The sequence below is a fragment of the Xenopus tropicalis genome, chromosome 5 (assembly GCF_000004195.4).
Source record: "Xenopus tropicalis strain Nigerian chromosome 5, UCB_Xtro_10.0, whole genome shotgun sequence".
Classification (NCBI taxonomy): Eukaryota; Metazoa; Chordata; class Amphibia; order Anura; family Pipidae; genus Xenopus; species Xenopus tropicalis.
Window position 1 is genome coordinate 153,245,263 of NC_030681.2, and position 12,667 is coordinate 153,257,929.

The 12,667-nt window shown below is 49.0% G+C and overlaps 1 protein-coding gene across 3 annotated transcripts; it reads right to left on the reverse strand.

Moving 5' to 3' along the window:
* Window positions 1-1,041: 1,041 nt before the first annotated feature.
* Window positions 1,042-9,349, reverse strand: stmn4 (stathmin 4). 3 transcript variants are annotated; one of them, XM_031901797.1, is made up of 6 exons: window positions 9,249-9,349; window positions 4,491-4,547; window positions 4,195-4,290; window positions 3,541-3,746; window positions 3,012-3,203; window positions 1,042-1,544 (listed from the first exon to the last, which is right to left on the reverse strand). In XM_031901797.1, the coding sequence occupies exons 2-6, from the start codon at window positions 4,501-4,503 to the stop codon at window positions 1,485-1,487; spliced, it is 567 nt and encodes a 188-aa protein (XP_031757657.1). In that variant the 5' UTR covers window positions 4,504-4,547; window positions 9,249-9,349; the 3' UTR covers window positions 1,042-1,484.
* Between the last annotated feature and the right edge of the window lie 3,318 nt (window positions 9,350-12,667).

Consider the following 12,667-nt stretch of genomic DNA (forward strand, 5'->3'; position numbering starts at 1 on the left):
CCCCCTACTGTAAATGATAAGGATATTAGCAGTCACTGAGGGGTTCTGTGCCCATATAAAGGCACAAGGCTGCAGGCTGAGTTATACAGGGAACTCTGAATATCACTCATGTATTATAAGGGATAATGTACCCCCTACTGTAAATGATAAGGATATTAGCAGTCACTGAGGGGCTCTGTGCCCATATAAAGGCACAAGGCTGCAGGCTGAGTTATACAGGGAACTCTGAGTATCACTCATGTATTATAAGGGATAATGTACCCCCTACTGTAAATGATAAGGATATTAGCAGTCACTGAGGGGTTCTGTGCCCATATAAAGGTACAAGGCTGCAGGCTGAGTTATACAGGGAACTCTGAGTATCACTCGTGTATTATAAGGGATAATGTACCCCCTACTGTAAATGATAAGGATATTAGCAGTCACTGAGGGTTCTGTGCCCATATAAAGGCACAAGGCTGCAGGCTGAGTTATACAGGGAACTCTGAGTATCACTCATGTATTATAAGGGATAATGTACCCCCTACTGTAAATGATAAGGATATTAGCAGTCACTGAGGGGTTCTGTGCCCATATAAAGGCACAAGGCTGCAGGCTGAGTTATACAGGGAACTCTGAGTATCACTCGTGTATTATAAGGGATAATGTACCCCCTACTGTAAATGATAAGGATATTAGCAGTCACTGAGGGGTTCTGTGCCCATATAAAGGCACAAGGCTGCAGGCTGAGTTATACAGGGAACTCTGAGTATCACTCATGTATTATAAGGGATAATGTACCCCCTACTGTAAATGATAAGGATATTAGCAGTCACTGAGGGGTTCTGTGCCCCCCATATAAAGGCACAAGGCTGCAGGCTGAGTTATACAGGGAACTCTGAGTATCACTCATGTATTATAAGGGATAATGTACCCCCTACTGTAAATGATAAGGATATTAGCAGTCACTGAGGGGTTCTGTGACCAGTCCGACCCTGTCTGGGATTCTGAATAGACCCTGGCATATGAAGTACACAGAGGAATAACGACAGAGACACGGAGTAACCTGGTAGTAACATTGTATTGATGACATAATGGTAGACATATAAAAATCAGTGCAATGTAAGTAGAATCTCGCTAGCGAGTGTGGATACCCGTTGGTTCATCGGCGCCTTGGTTACAGTTTCCCCTAGCGACGGTCAGCGCGCTCACCTCCACAGCGATTGGTTTAGCGATTGTGAATGGATCCCATTGGCGTGCGACGAATGTGAGAACATTGAAGGGCTTCATGGAGACGACTTCTTAGGACTGGCGAATGGCGTGGGCTCCTCCCACAAACTGCGGCCCCACCCTAAAAACTCCTTACAAAACGGTGTATTAGCAGGTCCTCTCTGGACATTCACAGACAGATAAAGCAAAAGAGAGTCTCGGTCACTTATAATATTGTGCTGGGAATCTCAGGCGCCCAATGGAGTCCTCAGTCCAAAGTCCACAGTCCACACCTTCTACCTAGAAGCTTCCTCCTTCAGTTCTTTGTTTTTCCTCACTTCTTCTGCGTGTTTGTCCTGCCGGGAACAAAAAATTATTGAATTTCTATCAGAGATATTGAACGGACAAGGGAACGCGGACGAACCTGTGTATGTTACTGGTATTTACCCCTATGGGCGGGTGATGCCAAATTATTGTCTCTGTGCAGCCAAAATTCCTACTGGATTACTAATGGACCTTCAGCTTAGGCCAGGGGTCCTCAAACTTCTGAACCAAGGGGCCGTATCAATGGCCCCTCAGACTGTTGGGGGGCCGGACCGCCATCACCACGCCCACCCCCGTCGTCGTCAAACCGTGGCCCAAACTGGTCCCATTCCCCCCAAACCCTGCCCCCCGTCATCGTCAAACTGTTGGCCAAACTGGTCCCATTCCCCCCCAAACCCCGCCCCGTCAAACTGTGGGCCAAACTGGTCCCATTCCCCCCAAACCCCGCCCCCGTTATTATCATAAAACTGTGACCCAAACTGATCCCATTCCCCCCCAAACCCCGCCCTGTCAAACCGTGGCCCAAACTGGTCCCATTCCTCCCAAACCCTGCCCCTGTCATCATCAAACTGTGGCCCAAACTGGTCTCATTCCCCCCAAACCCTGCCCCTGTCATCATCAAACTGTGGCCCAAACTGGTCTCATTCCCCCCCAAACCCCGCTCCCATCGTCGTCAAACTGTGGCCCAAACTGGTCCCATTCCCCCCCAAACCCCGTCCCCGCCGTCGTCAAACTGTGGCCCAAACTGGTCCCATTCCCCCCCAAACCCCGCCCCCATCATCAAACTGTGGCCCAAACTGGTTCCATTCCCCCCCAAACCCCGTCCCCATTGTTGTCAAACTGTGGCCCAAACTGGTCCCATTCCCCCCCAAACCCCACCCCCATTGTTGTCAAACTGTGGCCCAAACTGGTCCCATTCCCCCCAAAACCCCGCCCCCATTGTTGTCAAACTGTGGCCCAAACTGGTCGCATTCCCCCCAAACACTCCTCCCCCCGCGCTCTGTTCATCCGTCCACCCCCGTCACCAGCGCTCCGATCGGCTGTCCGTCCACCCTCCCACTGAGTCCTACCCGTACCAGTTCCCCCTGGTCTGCGTCCGTCCTCCCTCTCAGCTCCCCCGTCCCGTTCCACGCTGAGTCCTTTCTCTCTGCTGCCAGGGCTGAGGACGCAGCAGGGGGCGGGTAAATTCCCCTGGGGATCCGGCCCGCGGGCCCTAGTTTGAGGACCGCTGACTTACCGCTGACCTACCATAATGTAGACTCGATAAAATGTTCAGGTTACCAGTATGGAACATGTTTCCTTTAGTCTATAACTATGACCTCCAACCCTTTCCTACACACTATGCAACCCATCTTCTGCGGTAGCCTTCAACCCCCTTGGATGGAGACCACTAGCCTATGTATGGCCCGTCATTCCATGTTGTGCAACAGAGAGTAAGAAATGGAATGTTATGGAATGATTATAAATAAATAGAGTTCGACCTTACCACTTTAACTAACCTTCTCCTGCAGACGTTCAAGCATGGCCGCTAGGTGAGCTTCCCTGTTCTCCTTGTTGACCTCCATTCTCTGAGCCAACTTCACCTTGGCCATCTTGCTGAAGTTGTTGTTCTCTTCGATGGCTTTCTGTATGACTTCGCGCTCGTGTTCTCTCTTTTCCGCCAGGTGCTTGAGGAGTTCCGATTCCTGATACTGGAAAGGTCATTACACACCCAGGTTACTAATGTATAGTTCAACATCAGCCTCGTTTATGAGATATCTATGAGATAGGTCATTCCATGAGAGCTCATTCTGAAACAATATATCCTTCAGTCTTTGACTTTCACACCAGCCTTTGTCATTCACTCCAGCCCCTAGTCACTAATCAGGCCAATACTGGCTCACACCAAGATGGCGGCTGCAAGCTTACTAAAGACAAAGAGTTGGGTGGCTTAGGTCAAAGTTGAGTCTTAGTTGATCTCCTCCCTGGAACCCACCACATCGGAGGGACCTCAGGGGACCACACAACCAAACTGTTTGATTCTTTTACCTTGCGTCTTTCTTCGGCTGCCTCCAGTTTCTTCTGGATCTCCTCCAGGGAGGGGTCTCGCTTCTGGGGCAGGGTGGCTGTGATCTCTGGAATGGCGTCGAAGGAAGGGGGTTTCAGGATAACCTCGAAGGCGTGGCCAGAGGCCCTCTTGTTTAACTCTATGACCTCCATGTCGGAAATAGCGCACCAAGTAAGGTCCACGGTGTCTGCTGGAGGGAATAAACCATTATACAGTTAGAATGGGGGACTTCGTTGGCATTTCCACACTCCAAGTGTTATTCCATACTCCAAGTTTTATTCTATTTAACTGTAATATAGAGGTTCACCATTAATTCCTTTTGGGGATATCATCGGTGTATTGTGAAGTAATCAGGCCCCCACAGCAAAACCATTTTTGGGGGGCCCTCACCTAAAAAAACCCCTATGTGTCAGCCTGGGCACCATGGTTGGGTCTCTATCCTCCTGGGCCCACCTCCTCCTGCCACAGGGTCTGCTGCTCCCACTACTGCTGCTACTCTTTATGGCTGTCAAGCAATAGGCATCGCCATGCCCCCCAAAACAGACTAAATAAAGGTTTCCAAGAAGGGAAACAGTTGTTGCTAAGCAGATAGAACAAGGGCATTCCCAATAATACACAATGTGCAGCCAACTTACCGTCGTACTTGTAAGTCTGGTTCTTTAACGGATCCGAGAGGAAACAGGAACAGAAAATGGACACAAGGGGGAGCTCCTTCACCTTCTCTTTATAGGCTGAAAGAAAGGAAACAATGGAGATAAATGAACGGAGGTCTCCTAAATGATATTCCTGTCAGACAGCACCCACAGCCCATAACTGGAGGTATCTCCCCGTAAGCCCTGACTATAGTTCCCACAATGCTTTGCTGAGTGTAATGTTGTTAGTTGTAGTGTTCAGAAAATCAGCCCTTTTATTCGTTAGTAATAGGACCTACCTGCTAGAGTCATGGTGCTCAGTATACGGAGGAAGGTGCAGAGAAAGACGGAGAGACCTGGTAAGAGAACAGACACACAATTGTTAAGGCAAAGAATTATTTTAAGATGAAACATTAATATACCCCCCCCCATGTATGAGCCTATGGGACTCCATAATGAGTCTACTATACCCCCCATGTAAGAGCCTATGGGACTCCATAATGAGTCTACTATACCCCCCATGTATGAGCCTATGGGACTCCATAATGAGTCTACTATACCCCCCATGTAAGAGCCTATGGGACTCCATAATGAGTCTACTATACCCCCCATGTATGAGCCTATGGGACTCCATAATGAGTCTACTATACCCCCCATGTAAGAGCCTATGGGACTCCATAATGAATCTACTATACCCCCCATGTATGAGCCTATGGGACTCCATAATGAGTCTACTATACCCCCCATGTATGAGCCTATGGGACTCCATAATGAGTCTACAATACACCCCATGTATGAGCCTATGGGACTCCATAATGAGTCTACTATACCCCCCATGGATGAGCCTATGGGACTCCATAATGAGTCTACTACACACCCCATGTATGAGCCTATGGGACTCCATAATGAGTCTACTATACCCCCCATGTATGAGCCTAGGGGACTCCATAATGAGCCTACTATACCCCCCATGTATGAGCCTAGGGGACTCCATAATGAGTCTACTATACCCCCCATGTATGAGCCTATGGGATTCCATAATGAGTCTACTATACCCCCCATGTATGAGCCTATGGGACTCCATAATGAGTCTACTATACCCCCCCCCATGTATGAGCCTAGGGGACTCCATAATGAGTCTACTATACCCCCCCATGTATGAGCCTAGGGGATTCCATAATGAGTCTACTATACCCCCCCATGTATGAGCCTATGGGACTCCATAATGAGTCTACTGTACCCCCCATGTATGAGCCTATGGGACTCCATAATGAATCTACTATACCCCCCATGTATGAGCCTATGGGACTCCATAATGAATCTACTATACCCCCCATGTATGAGCCTATGGGACTCCAAAATGAGTCTACTATACCCCCCATGTATGAGCCTATGGGACTCCATAATGAGTCTACTATACCCCCCATGTATGAGCCTATGGGACTCCATAATGAGTCTACTATACCCCCCCATGTATGAGCCTATGGGACTCCATAATGAGTCTACTATACCCCCCATGTAAGAGCCTATGGGACTCCATAATGAGTCTACTATACCCCCCATGTATGAGCCTATGGGACTCCATAATGAGTCTACTATACCCCCCATGTAAGAGCCTATGGGACTCCATAATGAGTCTACTATACCCCCCATGTATGAGCCTATGGGACTCCATAATGAGTCTACTATACCCCCCATGTAAGAGCCTATGGGACTCCATAATGAATCTACTATACCCCCCATGTATGAGCCTATGGGACTCCATAATGAGTCTACTATACCCCCCATGTATGAGCCTATGGGACTCCATAATGAGTCTACAATACACCCCATGTATGAGCCTATGGGACTCCATAATGAGTCTACTATACCCCCCATGGATGAGCCTATGGGACTCCATAATGAGTCTACTACACACCCCATGTATGAGCCTATGGGACTCCATAATGAGTCTACTATACCCCCCATGTATGAGCCTAGGGGACTCCATAATGAGCCTACTATACCCCCCATGTATGAGCCTAGGGGACTCCATAATGAGTCTACTATACCCCCCATGTATGAGCCTATGGGATTCCATAATGAGTCTACTATACCCCCCATGTATGAGCCTATGGGACTCCATAATGAGTCTACTATACCCCCCCCATGTATGAGCCTAGGGGACTCCATAATGAGTCTACTATACCCCCCCATGTATGAGCCTAGGGGATTCCATAATGAGTCTACTATACCCCCCCATGTATGAGCCTATGGGACTCCATAATGAGTCTACTGTACCCCCCATGTATGAGCCTATGGGACTCCATAATGAATCTACTATACCCCCCATGTATGAGCCTATGGGACTCCATAATGAATCTACTATACCCCCCATGTATGAGCCTATGGGACTCCAAAATGAGTCTACTATACCCCCCATGTATGAGCCTATGGGACTCCATAATGAGTCTACTATACCCCCCCATGTATGAGCCTATGGGACTCCATAATGAGTCTACTATACCCCCCCATGTATGAGCCTATGGGACTCCATAATGAGTCTACTATACCCCCCATGTATGAGCCTATGGGACTCCATAATGAGTCTACTATAAAGACCCATAAAGACCCATACTTTGCACTAGATGCTTCTACCCATGGACTAATCCATTAGCGTTATTAAGTCATACAGGCCCGAGTTCCTATGAATAAGTAATAGGATATTACAGGCCTGTAATTGTGCAGATCTGGCTATGGGCCCAACAAAACATTGTGTGCCCCCAGATAAATGCCCAAGTGCCGCCTGCCTCTTGTTAACCCAACAGAACAAAAAAATAGCATGAAACAAAGCAATGAAAACTGGAGAGAGGCGCCGAGGGGATACGACACTGAGGGCGGGGGGGGGGGGGTAATATCAGGACAATGGTGGCGCTTTCTGCCCAACAGCCCCCTATTGTAACTATTCCCACTCCTTGTAACCAAGCTTTCCCTTTAAAGTGGTTTATAATGTAGAGAGTGCTATTCGGAGACAATTTTCAATTGGTCTTCTTTTTTTATTACTATTGTTTTTTTAATTATTTCACTTTTTGTTCAGCACCTCTTCAGTTTGGAATTTCAGCAGCTATCTGGTTGCAATGGTCCGAATTACCTTAGCAACCGGGGAGTAGTTTGAATGAGAGACTGATATATGAATAAGAGAGGGGCTGAGTAGTAATATAAGTAATAACAACAATAACAACATTGTAGCCTCACAGGGCAACAGTTTTTTTGGCTGACCCCCATTTGAAGAAGGCAACTAATTCAAAAACTGTAGTATTAGAATTGGCTGTTCTATAACAGGACTGGAATTCTCCAGTTGTAGTTCAACTATAATAGCTAAGGGGCCCCAGGTGCACCCTAAAATGTTTCCCCCTGAACTGTCACTTGTTGAAAGCCACTTTCATAGCCTTGAACTTGCCTGAAGGCAGCCAAGGGCAATAGATATGGCAGCCCCAGTAGTTGCTGACAGAGACACAGGTACATAATGGGGGCCATTTGATTGGACTTAATTGAAGAACATGTAAGGGCACGCCCATGTCCCGCCCCTTCCCTCTCAGGTGCAATTAGCCCCTATTTACATGCAGTTTACCACCCATGGAAAATCTTGGGACTTCCGGTATCTGGCGCAAAATTTTAAGCTGGACTTTTGGGAAGGAATGGACCTCGCAGGTAAAACCCCGGTGCACTGAGGTATCCAATAATAATAATAAAGCCCACAGCAAAATGAGCCATGGTGGGGAAACAATGAGAGCATTCCCTCCATTCTCTTATGGGCGTCTAAAGGGTTAATGAGTGGATTTACTCATTCCAATATCATCTTGGTTGAATCCCCTTTAATGAGTAGCGGCGGGTACAGTGCCCAGGCTACAGCCATAGGGAAGGGTGTTGCCCGTAGGTCTAGAGGTGACGTCACCATGGATGGGGGGGGGAATAAGAATAAGTGACACCACGTACAGGCACAACGCCAATGAAGGAAACTTTGGATAAAGTGGCAACCACTGGCCCCCATGCTGCTACAGAACTACAACTCCCTGCACCAACCATTGAGTCTTGAAAAATACAGTATCAAGTACCCAGTCTTGCCTTTATCCATTGTGTCGTCATCCCTTACACACACACATCCTTAGCTCAGCTAACTGGGGGTTACATGGGTATAGAATGGAAACTCCACCGACAAATTAACCAGCAACTATGACTTGCAGTGCTCTGCTATATCTCCATGCAGCACCCCAATAACCCAATAACCCAGTGTATGTGGGGGGACTGGCTGAATCCCCAGAGATGATGAATGGGTTTAACCCTAAAAGCCAGAGGAGGAGGTTTAGATGGTGGAAGGTTTTCTGGCTTTTTCTGCAAATGCAATTCCCATGTATCTCAGCGGCTGTAGGATGTTTTAGTTTAGGGGCTGCTAACTGGGGGCCGGGGACTCCCAACAGCGCAGACATTGGGCAGGAGGGCCCCCCAATACTTGTTCCCTGAACACAGCCAATTGTAGCACATACAGATGGCCAATACCAGGGCAAGCTTATACCCAATGCTCCTATACCTGCCCCACCTTGTGACCCTGTATATACAAAATATAACCTATAAACTGCCCTCAAATATGGGAGCAAAACTATGGAACAACCAATAAGCACATTAGTAGCCCCTATGGTACCCGGTCAGACATGCAGCTCAATGCATTGGTGCAGCAACATTTGGGCAATAATGAGAATTAGAAAGAGAAGCTGGCACAATGCCAATATAGTAATAAACACTTAGGGGTGCCCTAGCAGCATCCTGGCATTATATATATATATTATATATACATATATATATATATATATAAACAATAAAGAAGAATATATATATATATAGACACACACAAATACATATATATAAATATAAACAATGCAGAAGAATATATATATATATATATAGACACACACAAATACATATATATAAATATAAACAATGCAGAAGAATATATATATATATATACAAATACATATAAATAAATATAAATACAGAGTATCAATGGGAAGTGTCTCACTCACCTTTAGCTTACGCTCTGTTTCTCACCGATGCTTCTCCCTCAGTTAAATCTCCCAGAGACGATCGCAGCATCAGGACCACAATCAGACTCTCCCCATGACATCACCTCGGAGCGCTCTCATTGGCTGGGTCTCTGAGCTCCCTGATTGGGCAGAATCCAGGCAAGCAGAATTTGCCCGAGTAACACACAGACGCGCAGGGCATGCAGGAGAAAAAGATGATGTCACATAGAGGAGCCTTTGCCTTTCCCCTCGGATTTGGGTGAAGGAATTTCCATGGAAAGGAATAAATTCAGAGATTTCTCCGGCCGTGTTATCTGCAGTGTTGGTTTATCTTCTCTGGATAATGTTATAGACAGATGGAGGATGAGGGGGGGGCAATAAGATGTGATGGGGGGGGGGTTGGGCATATTGTGATATCACTGATGCAATCCCTATGGCTCAGTCTCTTGATTGGCTGCAAATGGCGCAGATCATGTGACAGTGGTTTAATTGGGGGTGTAGGATTTGCTGCCATTCGGGCATTGAGGGGCACACACTTGGTCACTTGGCCATAGGATTTAGGGTTGGGCATGGGTTAATAAAATGGAGGACAAATATAATGGTACAAGGGGCTTATTACCCCATGGAATGGATACTTTCGACCTATAGGGCAGGAACCCATATTACCCTGGGGCTGCGTGTGTGGGGGGGTACGGAGAAGTGCAGTATGGAGAATATAATGGAATGTTCCTGCACAAACCCATGGGGAGCAATAAGATTTGAACAGTCACCTACAAGTTAGAAATCAAAGCAAAGACCCAATTGGTTGCTACAGGTGATATTTATCTCCATTCTTAGTAAACATACCCCTTCTTGTGTGACCTGCAGGGCAGGTGGAATGATGGGGGGAGAGCCCCACTAGTGATGCTATGTAGTGCCCACCTATGGATAGGATCATGTGACCTCCCCCCTGGAGTCTAGAAGAAAGGAGTGAGGTCTTTGCCAGTCTATTGGCCCCGCCCCCCCAAGTTTGTTGTTGCAAGTTCCCAATTTGCACCCTCGCCCATCCATTCTAATCAATATTTGCTGCCCAGTGGGCAAATTCCCATATATGCCCTTGCACTTTAATAACTCACAGCAATAGGTGCATCTGGTGCCGGCTATGGCCGCATAAATCTGTAATAACCTACAAATCCCTCCCTTCCCTGACCCTCTCCACTAAAGGACTACCCAGGATTACAGACTCACCTATACCCCGCCCATTTCATCAACCACCCCGCCCATTCCCTGCGCATCCCCCACCCATTCCCTGCGCATCCCCCACCCATTCCCTGCGCACCCCCCACCCATTCCCTGCGCACCCCCCACCCATTCCCTGCGCACCCCCCACCCATTCTCTACGCACCCATCACCTGCGCACCCCCCACCCATCCCCTGCGCATCCCCCGCCCATTCCCTGCGCACCCCTACCCATTCCCTGCGCACCCCCGCCCATTCCCTGCGCATCCCCCGCCCATTCTCTGCGCACCCCCCACCCATCACCTGCGCACCCCCCACCCATCCCCTGCGCATCCCCCGCCCATTCCCTGCGCACCCCTACCCATTCCCTGCGCACCCCCGCCCATTCCCTGCACATCCCCGCCCATTCCCTGCGCATCCCCCGCCCATTCCCTGCGCACCCCCCGCCCATTCCCTGTGCATCCCCCGCCCATTCCCTGCGCACCCCCCGCCCATTCCCTGCGCACCCCCACCCATTCCCTGCGCATCCCCCGCCCATTCCCTGCGCACCCCCCGCCCATTCCCTGCGCATCCCCCACCCATTTCCCTGCGCATCCCCCACACATTCCCTGCGCATCCCCCACCTATTCCCTGCGCACCCCCACCCATTCCCTGTGCATCCCCCACCCATTCCCTGCGCACCCCCACCCATTCCCTGTGCACCCCCACCCATTCCCTGCGCATCCCCCACCCATTCCTTGCGCACCCCCCACCCATTCCTTGGGCACCCCCCACCCATTCCCTGCGCACCCACCACCAATTCCCTGCGCACCCCCCACCCATTCCCTGCGCACCCCCACCTATTCCCTGCGCATCCCCCACCCATTCCCTGCGCACCCCCACCCATTCCCTGCACACCCCCACCCATTCCCTGTGCATCTCCCACCCATTTCCCCACCCTATGGAATCATTGTCCCACCCCCCTAATTGTACATAGAGCAGCAGCTTTGGGGGTTCCCCAACCTGCCTCCGGATACTGTACCTACCTGTTGGCACAGACTGTATGACAGTTAGGGGTGTGGGTGGATGAGGGACAAGATTAGGGCAGAAACAGATATTACCCTGGGGCTGTGTGTGTGTGTGTGGGGGGGGGGTACGGAGAATATAATGGAATGTCGCTGCACAAACCCATGGGGAGGTGATAGATTCCCAGTAAGTAAATGAAGGAACCAGGAGTAATTAGCAAGCAGCTCGTTAGCCCATTCCTGCGCCGCCCATGAGATGCAGAATATATAGTAACAAATAGACCCCCCCCCCCAAGGCTGAGCATCGCGGCTCTGGAACACAAATCAGCACATCAGCAGTACCGACTCCCTAATCCAACCTTAAAAGTACGGCCATAAAATATTAACAACGTAACTCCGACTCCCAACACAAAGTACAGAGTCTGCGGTGGGGACCTGGTGTGCACTCTCCCCCAGGTGTGTGGCTGCACAAATTCATTTAATGTATGTGGAACTGCAACCAAATGCAGCGCTGGTTTGTCCTGTTCTGTGGTTCCGACTTTTGAAACAATGTAGCAGAAGTCACTCCTGTTTGTGGTGTGAGAATCAGCCTTGAGAATAAACAAGCCTTAGTGGATTCAGTGAATTCCTAACTTGGGGTAAAACAAGTGGTGGGATACGATCTGTACTGCACCCAAAATTCTAAGCCACACCCACTGTTATAAAGAGCCTCGCCCACCAACACTTTTTGGATCAGCCCACTTTAAAGCAAAGCCATTTTGCTGTACTTGATCCAATAACAAATGTTTATTTAGCTCACAAAATAAAGTCTTCATATAGAACCAGAGAGAGTGGAGGCAATATATATAGAATTGCTTAGGGTATCATACACAGACTCCCCCCGCGGGCAGACTTGGGACAATCCAACTTAACATTTGTGACACCCTTTGATGGACCTGGATCACCCCCAGGGAAATCCTGTAACCTGAATCCCTATGATCCCTACACTAACAGGCAGTATCACCTGGGAGAGACACCTCCAATCTACCCTCCTGTGTTGGAGCTCAGAGCTGCTCCTTCCAGCTCCCCTGCCTGCCTTACCCCTCTAGACTGGTACTATGAGCAGAGCTCACCTACTGCTACTTACAGTACCTGATTCACAGGGCCCCGTCCCCTGACTTACCTATGGACTCACCTGACTTAGGGCCTTGCTTTCTA

Excerpts from the sequence above, each read along its gene's own strand:
- stmn4 (XM_031901797.1), bottom strand. Across the intron at positions 3,747-4,194 it reads CCAGACTTACAAGTACGACG|ACACCGTGGACCTTACTTGG; the intron begins GTAAGTTGGCTG and ends TCCCTCCAGCAG. Across the intron at positions 3,204-3,540 it reads CAGCCGAAGAAAGACGCAAG|TATCAGGAATCGGAACTCCT; the intron begins GTAAAAGAATCA and ends TGACCTTTCCAG.